The sequence below is a fragment of the Galeopterus variegatus genome, unplaced genomic scaffold (genome assembly GCF_000696425.1).
Source record: "Galeopterus variegatus unplaced genomic scaffold, G_variegatus-3.0.2 Scaffold3273, whole genome shotgun sequence".
In the NCBI taxonomy this organism is placed as follows: domain Eukaryota; kingdom Metazoa; phylum Chordata; class Mammalia; order Dermoptera; family Cynocephalidae; genus Galeopterus; species Galeopterus variegatus.
In genome coordinates this window covers 51,338-65,643 of record NW_007729384.1, presented here as the reverse complement: position 1 = coordinate 65,643, position 14,306 = coordinate 51,338, and the positions used below count along the sequence as shown (strand labels likewise).

General features: G+C 56.9%; 1 protein-coding gene across 1 annotated transcript in view; it reads left to right on the top strand.

Annotated features, from left to right (window-relative positions):
* MIER2 (mesoderm induction early response 1, family member 2) overlaps positions 1-12,424 on the top strand; it is a 14,608-nt gene extending 2,184 nt beyond the window's left edge. The window contains exons 3-13 of the mRNA XM_008584476.1: positions 694-819; positions 1,341-1,464; positions 1,932-2,023; positions 2,355-2,424; positions 7,195-7,346; positions 7,757-7,838; positions 7,908-8,002; positions 9,361-9,485; positions 9,602-9,690; positions 10,513-10,936; positions 11,445-12,424. Coding sequence (XP_008582698.1) covers positions 694-819; positions 1,341-1,464; positions 1,932-2,023; positions 2,355-2,424; positions 7,195-7,346; positions 7,757-7,838; positions 7,908-8,002; positions 9,361-9,485; positions 9,602-9,690; positions 10,513-10,936; positions 11,445-11,466 — 1,401 coding nt within the window. The 3' untranslated portion in view covers positions 11,467-12,424. The remainder of the gene's footprint in view (positions 1-693; positions 820-1,340; positions 1,465-1,931; positions 2,024-2,354; positions 2,425-7,194; positions 7,347-7,756; positions 7,839-7,907; positions 8,003-9,360; positions 9,486-9,601; positions 9,691-10,512; positions 10,937-11,444) is intronic.
* Positions 12,425-14,306: the final 1,882 nt, after the last annotated feature.

The following is a 14,306-nucleotide window of genomic DNA, read 5'->3' as shown; positions in this document are numbered from 1 at the left end:
GGGGGGGGGGGGGGGGGGGGGGGGGGGGGCGGGGGGGAGGGGTCTACACAGGCAGAGAGAAGGTGATTAGAAGGCAGTCCAGTTTTGTCTCTTCTTTCCCAGCAGTTAACATCCTGTCTGTGTCCTGTCACTGTGCATTGGCCACGGCGCTGCCATTGCAGGTTGAAGGGCCAATCTGGGGCCCACCACTGACCCACGCTGGTCGACAGCTCCTCCCTTAGGTGGATGGAGCGTCGTCTGTGAACTAAGTTTACTGAGAGTTTTAAAAAATTTATTCTTTTATTTATTTATTTTTTAAATTTTATCATTACACAATGTAAGGTAAAACATTTTTTGTAGCACTGCGTTTTTTTGTTTTTTTTTTTCAATCAGGAGTGGATATTGGATTTTACCAGATGCCTTGTTCAGATTTGTTTTTTACCTTCTGATTTTCTGATGTGTTGTGAGGGTAGCTCAGAGTTAGGCCTGAGCAGGCCTATGTGCGAGGCAATGTTGGATGGTTCCTGGGGGTTGTGAATGGTCCTCGGGTGGAGGACTGGGGCTGCAGTCTGGCGGCAAATGCTGCCACCTGGGGAGTTGCTATGTGCTAGAACAGGCGTCCTGGTTGTGGTTGCCGATGCAGTTCAGGAGGAAGGGGCCCCAGCCCCAGAGCAGCCATTCTAACAAGCACTGTCTCTCTCCTGTCCCATCCAGAGCAGCGACATGCCCCTTGATGAGCTGCTTGCCCTCTACGGCTACGAGGCCTCAGACCCCATCCCTGAGCGGGAAAGTGAGGGCAGCGATGTGGCCTCCAACCTGCCGGACATGACCCTGGACAAGGTGAGCAAGGGTCTCCCTGAAACCAGCCCCAGCCACCAGGCAGGAGCCAGCCCGTGGATGGTTGCAGGGTAGTTCAGCAAGAGAAGGCCTCAGCACAGGTAGAACATGTCAGCGGGTGAGACCAGTTGCAGATAGCTCCCCTTGCTGTGGCTGGCACAGCCGTGTGACACCCATCCAGGGATGGGGGCCCGCAGGAGCGGGGCTGGGGCAGAGGGACCCCAGCTCTGGCTCTGGTCATTCTGGCTTGGGTGGACGGAGGGGTGAGCAGAGACCGCCTTGAGAAGTGCCTCTGGGCAGGGCGATGAGCCAGTGACCTGCTCCCACCAGAGGGCATGGGTCAGGTTTGGGGGCTTCACTGCAGAAGCCTCAAACCAAGTGCACGGGTAGAGGCCAGTGCCAGTGCTAACTGCCCTGGCAAGGGGGCTCAGTACAGTGGCTGCTGTCCTGCTGTTGTTATTGTTAGTGTTATCTTGAGATTGTTGGAACAAATTGCAGAATATTCTTTACTTTCTTGTTAAAAGGAACAGATAGCGAAGGATTTGCTTTCAGGGGAGGAAGAGGAAGAGACGCAGTCCTCAGCCGATGACCTCAGCCCGTCTGTGACCTCCCATGAGGCCTCTGATCTTTTCCACAACCAGAGTGGATGTAGGTGTCCCTGTCCCCTCCATCCACCCGAGCTGCCCGTGCAGGGCTGGGGGCAAAGAGCATGTGCATAGGTGGGGCATCCTTGGGGGCCCTGGCCTGGGAGCTGAGCCTCATTGGTTTTTGTTTAAATGGAGAGGGAGCGTGTTGATTCCGTAGTAGATCCAGGGGCAGCACCTCCAGAGTCGCCATCTTCCCTTGTCTGCCAGACTCTGTGCAGGCTTTGCCTGGCAGCTGGGAGCTAGGCCTGCATGCAGAACCTCTCCCTGCAGAGCTGCACCCTGCGTCTTGTGCCCACCAGGTCACAGCGGGGGCCAGGTGGACAGAGAGTGGGGGTGGAGGGGCTGTGGCCACAGAAGGGGGGTGCATGCTGCAGGCAATGGAGGCTGGGGGGCACAAGAGCCGGGCACCTGCCCCAGCATCGTGCCCAGAGCTGCAGACATGTCTTACGGACTCACCTTCCCCCACAGCCCATTTCCTGGCTGACCAAGACAAAGGTCCCAACTCATCTGCCTCCTCCGACACTGAGGAGGACTCCCTTCCTGCCAACAAGTGTAAGAAGGTGCGTGGCTCTGTGTCCCCTTGCCTGGGCGTCCCCACTGCTGTTCCCTCAGCTGGGGTTGGTGCCCTTCTGAGAGGAGGGGACGAGCTGCGGGAGTCCTGAGCAGTGGGCTGGACCCAGAGCCTGTGCTCTTGCAGCTGACCTGGCACATGTCCTCTGATCTGGTGCTGTGGCCCCACCATCGTGGGGGGTGCCTGCTGGGGACCCTTGGCCTCACATTCACAGCCCCGGGCCTCCCCTCCTGTCCTTGACCCCAGCCCTGGATGCCACCAGGCAGAGTGCCCAGCTTGGCCACCACCTCGGTGCCTGACTTGGGGCCTCTGCCTTGTAGGAGATCATGGTTGGGCCTCAGTTCCAAGCCGATCTCAGCAACCTGCACTGGAGCCGGCACGGAGAGAAGAGTAAGTAAGGTCCAGGGTGGAAACCCCACGCAGTACCTGTGGCTGCAGAGAATGGCCTCGCTGGGCCCAGCAGGCCCAGTGCCCGCTCTGCACAGCCCACTAGGGCGGCTGAGCTTGAGGTGCTCGGTAGGCCAAGGCTTGGACGGGGGTGCCTCACTGTGCTGTCTGGGGGCTGTTGGCACCTGCCCTGCTCACCGTCCCCCTGCCCCACACCCTGTGGTCCTGTCCCCTGTCCAGACCTCCGCTCCACTGTCCTCTGCTCCCCCCTGGGGGGGCTCCAGCCACCTTCCCTCCTGCCCCCCGCCCCAGGCTGCTGCCGGTTCCCTCTGGGCCAGAAGCTCTTCCCCACACAGCCCGTGGGCCAGGAGTCCTCCCTGGCCGTGCCACAGTGTCCCTCTGCCCAGCTTGGTTCCTCCTTAGGCGCTCATGTAGCCTGGACTTGACGTGGTCTGTCCACTAGAATTTAGAGCCTTCTCAGAGGCCTGGGGTCACCAAGGCCTTGCTTTCTTTCCCTTGAGCCCCTGGAGGCCCCTGTTGGAGGCATAGTTTGGGTAAAGGATGGAGGTGGGAACGTGCAGCTGAGCTGGGAGACCAGGAGGCAGCGTCACAGGGACACAAGGCCATCCCCTGGGAAAGCCACCTCTGCAGGTTCCTCAGCTCCACCCAGGGGCCCCGGCCTCGGGTCTGTCATCTGACCCTTTTCCTGTCCCGACTCACCGCCACACTGTGCCCTGCTGGGAACAGCCGGTCCTCTGGGTCCTCTCGCTGTGTGCTCTGTCTGCAGACTTGGCTCAGTCCTGCGGTTCCACCGCTGGCGGACAGGATGGTTGTTTCTAGTTGAGGGTGACAGATGTTCTCGTGTGTGACTTTGGTATTAGAGAGAGAGCTGGGTGTCACCTGGGAGGCATATGTGTAGGCTGATAGATTCTGCCTGAGAGTTCCCACAGCTGTCTGTGGAGTTCCAGCTGCTCCACCTCCAATCAGCTTGATGCTGTCTGTCCTGTTGATTTTAGCTCTTCTGGTGGGTGTGGACTGCTGTCAACTGTTGGCTTTAGTGACGTTGAGCATGGCCCATGTTTCTCCTTGTTGTCTGGGGGTTCTCTCATGTGTCTGTGGGCGTCGTTCACATGTTCTGCACACGAGGCCTTGGCTAGCCATGTGCGTTGCCAGCGCTCTCCCGGATGTGGCTTGCCCTTTGTCTCTCTTAGTGATGCCTTTAATTTTAATAAAGTCCAGCTTCTCAGTTTTTTTTTTTTTTTCCTTTTTGTCTTTTTTCGTGACTGGCAACGGATCGCAACCCTCAGTGTTGCGCCCGTACCGGACCGGGACCGGCAATGGGATCGCACCCCTCGGGGTTGCTCCCGCCCCTTGCTCAGCCAGTGAGCAGCCGGTCTGTATGCGGGATCCGAACCCTCGGCGGGAGCGCCGCCGCGCTTCCCAAGCGGCGCACTGTAGCAGGGCGCCACCGGGCCGGCCCCCAGCTTCTCAGTTTTTTTTTTTTTTCCTTTTTGTCTTTTTGCGTGACTGGCAACGGATCGCACCCCTCAGTGTTGCGCCCGTACCGGACCGGGACCGGCAATGGGATCGCACCCCTCGGGGTTGCTCCCGCCCCTTGCTCAGCCAGTGAGCAGCCGGTCTGTATGCGGGATCCGAACCCTCGGCGGGAGCGCCGCCGCGCTTCCCAAGCGGCGCACTGTAGCAGTGCGCCACCGGGCCGGCCCCCAGCTTCTCAGTTTTATTTATTTATTTATTTTGTGGCTGGTTGGTATAGGGATCCAACCTTTCTGTAGTGCACCATGCTCTGACCAACTGAGCTAACTGGCCAACCCTCAGTCTTATTTTAACGATAATGTGTTTCTGTGCTGTTTGAGGAGGCTTTGCTTACCCCAAGGTCTTGACGATATTTCCTCCTAGAAGCTTCATTGTTTTCCTTTCACGCTTAAGGCTGTGATGCAGCTCAATCTAAGTTTAGTGCATGAGGTGTGGGTCGGGGTTCTTTTCTTCCATGTGGATGTGCAGTTACTCCAGCACCGTCTACACCTTTGTGGACCACCATGTGTCTGTCATGCGGGTCTGCTGGGGCTTCCATCCCATGGGTCTCTTGTCTGACCCCACGTCATTACTACGCTGTTGTTCTTGCAGCTTTGAAGCAAGTCTGAGGCGAGGCAGGTCCTTCAACTTTGTCAGTTTTCATTGTATATCTATATAAGTTGTAAGATTCGTTTGTCTGTTGCCTCAAAAACACCTGCTAGGATTTTGATTAGGCTTGCATTGAATCTTCAGATTAATTTGGGGAGAATTGGTATATTAACAATATTGATACTTCCAGTCCATGAATATGGTTTATCTCTCTGTGAAGATCTTTTAATTTTAGCAGCATTTTATAGTTTTCAGTATAGCAGACCTGTGCATATTTCATTAGATTTATTTATTGGTGCTAATATAAAGGATATTTTTGTAAAATTTCATTTTCTACTTGATTGTTGGTAGTAGAAATGCAATCTGTTATTTTTAATTGATCTTCACATGGTGACTTTGCTAAGTTACTAATTTCAGTACTTTGTAGATTCTTTTTTTTAATGTACACAATCATGTCATTTGCTGATGATAGCTTTGCTTCTTTCCTTATAGACTTTATATCTCTTATTTCTTTTTCTTGATGTATTAGACTGTTTGGTTCTGTACAACCTGAAAAGAAGTGGTGACAGAGGACATCCTTGTCTTCTTCCCAGACTGGGGGAAATGCTGAGCATTTCCCATTAAGTGTGATGTCAGCTGTAAGGTTCTGTAGGCACCTCTTTGTCAGATGAGAAAGTCCCCTTCTGTCACTAGTAGCTGACAGTTTTTGCCATGAATGAGTATTGGCTTTTATCAGACGCTTTTCTCAAATGGTCAGTCTTGCTAGGGGCTTGTCAATTTTACTACCTCTTCACAAAGAACTAACTTGAGCCTTGTTGGTTTTTCCTCTATTATCTGATTTCTCTCTGTGTGTGTGTGTGTGTGTGTGTGTGTGTGTGTGTGTGTGTGTGTGTGTGTACGTATGCATTTTTGTGGCTGGCTGGTAGGGGGATCCCAACCCTTGACCTTGGTGTCGACACTGTGCTCTGACCAGCTGAGCCAACTGGCCAGACAAGGACTGCGTTCTCAGTATTTCTCGTGACAGTCTACAGGGGATGAATTCTTTCAGTTTCTATTTGTCTGAAAAGTCTTAATCTTGCTCTCATTTTGAAGAATGTTTTCATGCTTCTCTAGGTTTGCAGGCTACTTTCTTTCAACACTGGAGCAACTTCATCCCGTTGTCTTTGGCTGCTGTTGAGTCTGTTAAAAAGTCGGATGTCTGTCTTTTTCCTTTGAAGTAATTGTGTCCTTTCCCCTGTGTGATTATGAGGTTTCCTTCTTTCTCTTTTCCCTAGCAGTTTGATGCGCCTGTGCACACGTGTCGTCTGTTTCTTGGACATGTGGTTGGTGTCATTTGTCTTGTTAGAGAATTCTCAGCCATGTCTCTTTGGGTTTTGTTTCTGCTGCATTCTTTCCCTGCTTCTTCTGTGACTCAGATACATGTATCTAAACTGTGTTCTTTCTCTTTAGACTTCAGTTTGGGTATTTTTAATTGATTTCTTTTTGATTTTGCTCATCCTGTCTTGGGCTGTCTGGTATTGTATGTTCTAGTCGAATGTCCATGTGGTTCTTCCGTATAGACGTCAGTTCTCTGATGAAATTCTCCAGCCTTTCATGTGTCTTACCCTTTTTCTCTGTGTTCCTTATTACCATAGTAATCATAAAGTCCTTGTCTGCTGACTCTAAGCTCCTGCCGTTTGTGGGTCTGCTTGTATTGTCAGGTGTTTTTTCTCACAGCTTCCTGCTCTTTACACGCAAGACTGTACACTATGTGATTTTTCTCCAGAGATAGTCCTGCTCTCCTCTCGGGACCACTTTGGTCCAGGTGGGGCTCGGGTGCTGACTGCAGGTGGAGGGAGGTGGTCATGCTGTCTGTGGGGTCCCTATACCCCATGAGGCTCACAGCTTCAGCCCAGGGGTTGTCTCTTGTGGTGTCAGTGCCCCTGGACAGTGGAGACTTTGCAACGTGGAGCAGTTTTCCTGAGTATTTTCCACTCTTCTCTTAATGCACTGGGTTTTCTTGTTTGTTTTTGGTTGGTTGGTTTGTATTGTTTAGTTTTTGGCTCCTGTGACTCTTTCCTGGATAATTGAGAGGCTCTGACACCTGGGACCTCCCCAGACCTGCTCTTGAGCTCCCCTCCCCCTGGAGGGAGGCTGCCCCCTCCCTGTGCTGAAAGCTGAAGGCATTGAGTCCATTTCTTTCCTCCCCTTCCTAAGTGCACCTGCCACCCCCTCTGTCCCTGGGGCAGGACATCTCCCTGGTAGAGGTGCACACTCTCACATGGCTCTGGTGGTCCTCCAGTTGGCAGTGGGAACTCCTGCCGTAGGCTGGGCTGCTGGTCTGTGGGACCTAGCCCTCAAAGCTCTGTCCAGAGTCCTCGCTCAGGGGTCCCCTTCCCCAAATGCAGGCAGCTGCTGCCTCCTCCAGCGGGTCGCCCCTGAGCCCACCTGGGTGCCAGGACCCACTTGAGACATTGCATTGATCAGCCCTAGGCCCAGGAGGAGTGCAGAGATGGTGGGCCCAGAGTGCAGGAGCGGGAGGGGTAAATTAGTGCCGGGCCCCTTCTGGAGGTGCTGAGATGCCTGCCTGGCTCATGCTGGGGTCAGCGTGGAGCATGCCACCCCTGACCCCTGCCCCCTCCTTGTGCACAGTCTATGAGAATGAAGACCAGCTACTCTGGGACCCCAACGTGCTCCCTGAGCAGGAGGTGGAGGAGTTCCAGTACAGGGCAGTGAAGCGGCACTGGCACGAGATGGCTGGGCCCCAGCTCCCAGCGGGAGAGGCAGTGAAGGACAGTGAGCAGGTGGGGCAGAATGAGGGGACTGGGCACGTGTGAGGGGTCCCAACCCAGTGATGCCGCTCCCGGGGTGGTGGGGTAGACGCCCCCGATGCCGCTCCTGGGGTGGTGGTGTAGAAGCCGCCGGTACCACTCCTGGGGTGGGGTGTAGACGCCCCTAATGTCGCTCCCGGGGTGGTGGTGTAGACGCCCCCGGTGTCGCTCTGAGGGTGGTGGTGTAGACGCCCCCGATGTCGCTCCTGGGGTGGTGGTGTAGACGCCCCCGATGTCGCTCCCAGGGTGGGGTGTAGATGGTCCTGATGTCACACCCAGGGTGGTGGTATAGACGCCCCTGATACTACTTCTGGGGTGGGGTGTAGACACCCCTTGCTTTGGCTCCTGGGAGCAGGCAGGAGCACCCCATGGCTTCTCCACAGGCGCTGTACGAGCTGGTGAAGTGCAACTTCAATGCCGAGGAGGCCCTGCGCAGGCTGCGGTTCAACGTGAAGGTGATGCGAGGTGAGTGCCCCTGTCCCCACACTGTCCCTGCTTCCCACCCTGGCACTGACCCGGCCGCCCTCTCTGCAGATGGGCTCTGCGCCTGGAGCGAGGAGGAATGCAGGAACTTTGAGCACGGCTTCCGCGTGCATGGGAAGAACTTCCACCTGATCCAGGCCAACAAGGTGAGCCCCTGCCGCACCTCCCACCTTTGCAAGCGGTCAGGACTGAGCAGGCTCCCAGGGGACACAGATGACCCGGGCCCAAAGCCCCACTGCATCTTTGCCCCGTGCCTGTCGGTGTCTTACCTGGTGTCCTTTGCCCTTTCCAGTCCCCAAAAGAACAGGGCTGTGGTTTGGGAGAGCATGTGCCAAAAGGTGAATTCTAGCAGTTGTGCTTGTCTCATGAGCCAACCCATGGTCACAGGCTCTGAGTCTTCCTCTCCATGTTCTTGGAGCTTAGGGCCCCAGCCTAGCTCTCACCTCGGCCAGTGTTGTGGGGTGAGGGTCTCCTGACAAACCCTCACAACAGGACAGGCAGCTGCTGCCAGGTGCCAGGTTCCCCTCCCTTCCCTGGACCCGAGTCCTTTATGGGTCTCTGCAGTCCTGAAGCGCAGCCACCAGCTCTGTGGCTTCTTGATTGACAACTTCCAAGCCACCCTCTTGGCAGTCTTGGTGCCTCTGGCCAGCAGCCCCAACATCTCTGCCTGAAGGCCCTCAGAGGCTCTGCCCACCTCCCAGGTGGTTGTTCAGTCCCTTCAGGGCCAACAGCCCAGGACCCTTTTCTTGCTATGCCCGCTGCAGCCTATGCTCAGGGGACGTGCTCATTTTGGGGCCATGGTGTCTTCCTCTGGGGGCTGGAGTGTAGTAGATGCCTGCCTGGTCAGAGGTCAGCACCAAGATGCATCTATGTGTGGTCCAGGACGTGTCAGGATGTGTGGCAGCCTCAGTCTTCCTCGTGGGCAGATAGGACTGAACAGTCCAGATATGCCGTATGTGGTTCTTGGAGGGTCAGCACTGGGGATCCTCCTCCGAGGTCTCTCCTGTTGGTTAGGAGCAGGATCATTAACCCAGAGGACGTTCAGGTTGGGCTGCAGCCCTGGCCTGCTGTAGGAGCCACACCAGGCTGCCACAGGAGGTTCTGTCGGGTGTGCAGCTATGCGTGTGTGTGTCGCTGGCTTTCACGCACTTTGTTGGAAGTGACTTTGAGTCGGGTTCACAGGCCCAGATGTGTCCTATCATGGCGCCTTGTCAACGTGGCCTCCGTGCTCAGTGGGGAAAGCAGGGCCTGTGGGCATGCAGGTTTCCTCTGGGGCAGGTTGGAGTGTCTGTGAGCTCAAGGCCTGTGAACAGGTGGGAGAGGTGTGTGCGCCGACCCTTGGGCTCGCAGGAGGTGGATGCTAGACCAGGGGACCTGGAGTGTGTGTGTGTGTTGGAGGTGGGGGGCTGGGAACAGGATGCCCAGGGCCAGGGGTGGCCATGGCCTCGGGTGTGGGGCCGGGGGCAGGGGAGGGCTGTGGTGATAGCCTCCTGCCCGCCCACAGGTGCGCACACGGTCGGTGGGCGAGTGCGTGGAGTACTACTACCTGTGGAAGAAGTCGGAGCGTTACGACTACTTTGCCCAGCAGACGCGGTTGGGCCGGAGGAAGTACGTCCCATCTGGAACCACGTGCGTGCACTGCTGCAGAGCCAGCCGGGGTGGGCGCGGGGGCACCTGGGCGGCACCTCTGGGGCAAGGGCCTACCCTCCCTGCTGCCCTGTCCCTCACGCGCCCTCTCCCCGCAGGGACACAGACCAGGACCTGGATGGTAGCGACCCCGAGGGCTCCAGCCGCCCCCGCCCCGAGCAGGATCCCCTAATGGGGATGCATGCAGGTGAGAGCTTGGGGACGGTTGGGGGACTGCCAGGGGCCAGTCGAGGCCGACTCAGGCTGGCCCATGTTGTGTTGTATCCTTGCTGAGAAGGAGGAAGGGATCTCACCACCACCTGGGCTGCTGGGGGAATGTGCAGCCCTGGCAAGGCCCCAGGGTGGGGGATGGGGGCTCCTCTCCAGGCCTGCGTGTCCACAGGGGGTGCCCGTCTGGGTGGGGTGCTCAGCCCCAGCCCGCTCAGGAAGGACAGGCTCTGAGCCTCCCTGGCACCCTGGGCCTGAAGGCTGTGAGGCGGGTGCCTGGTGGTGACTACGGGGGTCCCTCCTGGACCCTGTGCCTCTGTTTACTGGGTTCTATGGTTTACCAAGGAGGGCATCCGTGTCTGCCTCATCCCCAGTTGTGTGTGATGCATCTGTGTGCCACGTGTTGGAGCACATTTCTGCAAAGTTCCGGACTTACCTTTAGTCTACAGTGCTGAGTGCTTTTTTTCTGAGGTGTCTGGCCAGTAACCAGCTGAGCTAACCGGCCAACCCCCTTTTAATTTTCTGAACCTGTTGTATTTTGTTTTTAAAGACGCAGGTTGTGATCTGCTGAATTGACTTTACAACCCAGGGTCCACAGACTTTTGTAGATCTGGCTTGTTTTGTGTTTGTATGTAAACATTTTTTTGAGGAGAGGTCCCTGGGCTTTGCTAGACCCCACAGTGGGTCTCACACGAGGTGCACATGTGGTTTTCGGGGTGGTGTGTCGTGCGGGTTCTGGGCTGGCGGGGCCGTTTGGGGCCTGGAGTCAGCAGATGGCCTCAGCCCTGTTCTCCCCTCACAGAGCCGCCGAGTGTGGATGGCACAGCTGGGGATCCCAGCGAGCCCAGAGTGGGCTCCGATGGCCTTCCATCACTGGAGCCAGGGCCCTGTCCATTCCAGCAGCTGGACGAGCCTCCCGTGCCCCTGCCCCGGCGGCCCCCAGCCCTGGGTGACCTGGCCTCATACCCCTCGGCGGCCACTGCGGAGTCAGGCACAAGCCCGAGGCTGGCTGTGGACTTCACCGTGCCTGGGCCCCTGCCCGAGGAGCTGCCAGTCCTGTCCAGCCGTGTGGATCTGAACGGGGTCACCACAGAGGCTGAAGCCCCTGCACAGGTGGCCTTGTCTGTCACAGAGTTTGGACTCATCGGCATTGGGGACGTTAACCCCTTCCTGGCTGCTCACCCTGCACACCCGGCCCCTGGGCTGCATGCGGAGCCTCTGTCACAGTGAGTGCACCTGCCCCAGCCCCCAGCCCAGCCCCCGCCCCCCAATCCAGCTCTCAGCCCACAGCCCAGTCCCAATCCAGCCACCAACACAGCTCACAGCCACCAACCCAGCCCACATCCTACAGCCCCCAGCCCTGCCCACAGTCCCCAGCCCATAGCCAAGCTAGGGGAGCAGGCAGGAGTCTGCACTGAGCACATCGAGTGGGCTGTGAGTGTTCATGTGTTTTAGTTTTATTCCCTGCTTTTAACTTGGTTTGTTTTTTGACCAGGTGATACATCCATATGGTTCAAAATCCCAAACGGCCAGAAGGGGCTGCTGCCAGCTCCTCCACTGCCCCTGTCCCTGCCCAGCCGCTCCCGGGCACCCTGGACATGGCTGCCCCAGCCAGTCTGTCCACACAGCAGGCCCAAAATCATTTCTCGTGGGGCAGGTAGGGCTGGGACTGAGCTCATGGTGCCTGGCTGCACAGATCTGGGCTGACCTCCAGTTCTCTCCGTCCCCCTGCAGCTGCAACGTGATGACCTGTTGACTGCTGGCCGCAGGCAGGCGTGAGCAGCCTGGACTGGACTTGGCACTGCTGGGGCAGCCTCCGTCAGTCTTCCTGACCCCCTGGGCCTCGGGGCGACGCCTGCTTTGCCTCAGACACTTCAGGACCGGGTGAGGCGGCAGGCTGTGGCCCTCCCTTCCTCCACACAAACCGGACCCAGGGCCACACGGACCTGCATCCTCTGTGCCATGGGGATCTGCTGGGTAGCCGGGCTCACAGAGGGCCCGGCCCTTGGGACACAGGGCACAGCGCCACTGTGTCCTCTGCAGTCAGCCGGGCGAGGGAAGACGCCCCTACCCAGCAGGGGGTGGGCAGGACACGCCTCCCGCACCAGCAGCCCCCTTTGGGCCTCAGCACTCGGCTGGCGCTGCCATGCCTGGCAGGGCCGCGGGGCTGCCCAGCCGAGGCTAGTGGGCAGCCGCCTCTCAGTGCCAAATCCCGCGGGGCCCAGAGCCATATACCTCGCCACCTGCCCCGTTATCTCCACTTCAGGAAAAGCTGCACTTTACGCCTGACTGCCTCCCGCTCTCCAGCCCTGGCCCCCATCTGACCTTGGAGCACTTGGGCGGTGCTTCTGCAGCCTGGGCGTGGGTCTGAGGAGACAGGTGACTTACGCCCCCGCTGCCCCTTCCCCTCATTGCGAGGCCGGGGGCTGTGGAGGAGCCGGGCCATCACCTGCAGCACTGAGGGCCCGGCCCTGTTGGTCTCATTCCGTTGTCCTCTTCTCTCCCTGTTTTATTTATGTTTCGTTTACACATTGGGTGGGGTCCTCGGGGCAGGCAGCTCGCCGGCCCAGGTCCTGCGAGCGTCATGCTGCTCGAGCCCCTCTGCAGAGCCGGACTTGACTGTCCCTCGCCCCACTGAGGACCACACTGTGAAGTGGTAGCTGCCTTGATCCCTGCCCTTGCTGTTTTATTTATTAAACTTGGTTTGAAGCCCAGGGCGCCTCATGGTGTGTTGGGTAGGGGTGGCACCCGCCGGCCAGTCTCGGGACTGGCTCTCTGTTTGGGCTCTGGTGTTCTGACCAAGATGGGTGGGTTGCAGACCGTGGTCCACACCAACAAGGAAGGCGTGGGCAGGTGGCGAGGGGGCCAGTGCATCCGTGAGTGATGTTGAATCTGAGTCTGGAGGAGGATGGGCCTGCTTTGTTGAAAGCCAGAGCAAGTCCAGGCAGAGATTACGGTAGACGCAAAGTGGGAAAGGGCCCGGGTCCCAGGTGGGTGGCTGTGGGCACCACGGGGGAGCAGCTGTAGGAGAGGATGGGCCCAGGAGGAGAGGCTCCTGGTGGTGACTGTGTGTGTGGAGAGGCCAGCCCCCACTGGGGGTGACCATGACCAGGGAGGGCCACGTGTGTCAGGCATGTGGGAGAGCTGAGCATCCCCCAGGATTTGGGGTCTTGCCACTGTCAAGCGGGTGGTGCTGGGAGGTGAGAAGCAGGGCGAGGGTGCCTGGGGTGGGACAGGATGGACTCCAGGGTGGTCTTGGCAGGACGCTCGAGTCTGTCCCCGTTCTCAGTGCTGCCTTCTGGCACATGCCACTGCAGCGGGGAGTCCAGTCTTCCTTTTGCTTTTCCTGACTGTGAAGACCTTATTGCTGGGTTTGGGCGGTTTGATGAGGAGGATGTCGGGGTCCATGGGCAGCCTTGGAGACAGGCTTCGTTCCCACGCGTGCAGTGATTGGCACTGAGGCAGCGGCTTCTTTGCAGCACTGGACAGTGTTCCAATCTGCTTATCCGCTTACCTGCAGACGAGCGTCTCCATCGTTTCCAGGTGTTTACTGTTAGGAATAAAGCTGCTGTGGATGCCCACAGGTATCGTGTGGACACAGTTCAGTCCTTTGGGTAAAGACTGAGAAGCTGCGTTCTGGGGGGAGTTCAGGTGTTTCCTGTTCTCCACAGCCTTTCTGGCTCTTCACTGCCGATCTTCTCGTGAGCTCTCGGTTCCAAGGCAGGGGGGTGCCCTTTGGGACTGCAGTGCCACCTCTACTTTGATCTCTGCATTGCTGGGGGAAGCCTGTGCACGTCTGCGTGGAAAGGCCCCAGTTCCTCCTCCAGTTTCGAAGTGTACATTTGCAGGATACAGAATTCTAGGTGGACTTGTTCCCCTCAGCATTTTAAAGATGTTCTGTGTACTCCTGGCCTTCAGCTTCCCAGATCATGACATGCTTTTCTCTGAAAACCACGTGCACGATTTTCTTTTCATGTCTGGACTTCAGTGGTGGGATTGTGACGCGTCTGGTTTTCCACGTGCAGCTTTCTGAGCCTGAGGGTTGGAGCTGATGTTGCTCTGTTGTTCTCGTGGGCGTCAGCTGCAGGTGTGTGGCTGGCCGGTTACTCTGTGGTTAGAGCGCAGCGCTGATAACACCAAGGTCCAGGGCTCCGTTCCTGCACTGGCAGCAGCCAAAAAAAAGAACACTTCATGGCACAGGTTCTCTGTATGTTTCCTTCTCTCTCTGCTTCCATTTGGCCTGTCTCTGAGGTCCCCAGTCCTCTTTTCTGATATTCCAGACAAGTATCTAGCCCCTCTCACAGTCTTTAATTCACATATTGTGTATTTTATTTCTAGTATTTGCACGTTTTTTCTCCTGCTGAAATTCTCCATTTTTTCACCCCTCCCCCATCTTCTTCATTCTTTAAACTCTCCATAAGAGCTCCTTTGAATCTTTGCTGTTTTGCTTTCTGCTTGGGGTTTGTTAAAGGAGTCCTTTAATTAGTGTGCATTTGGGTCTCACAGGTGCCAGGACTGCTCTGCACACCTCCTAGCCAGCTGGCTGCAACACAGTGCTCTTTTTTTTTTTTTTTTTTTTTTTTTTTTTTTTTTCCG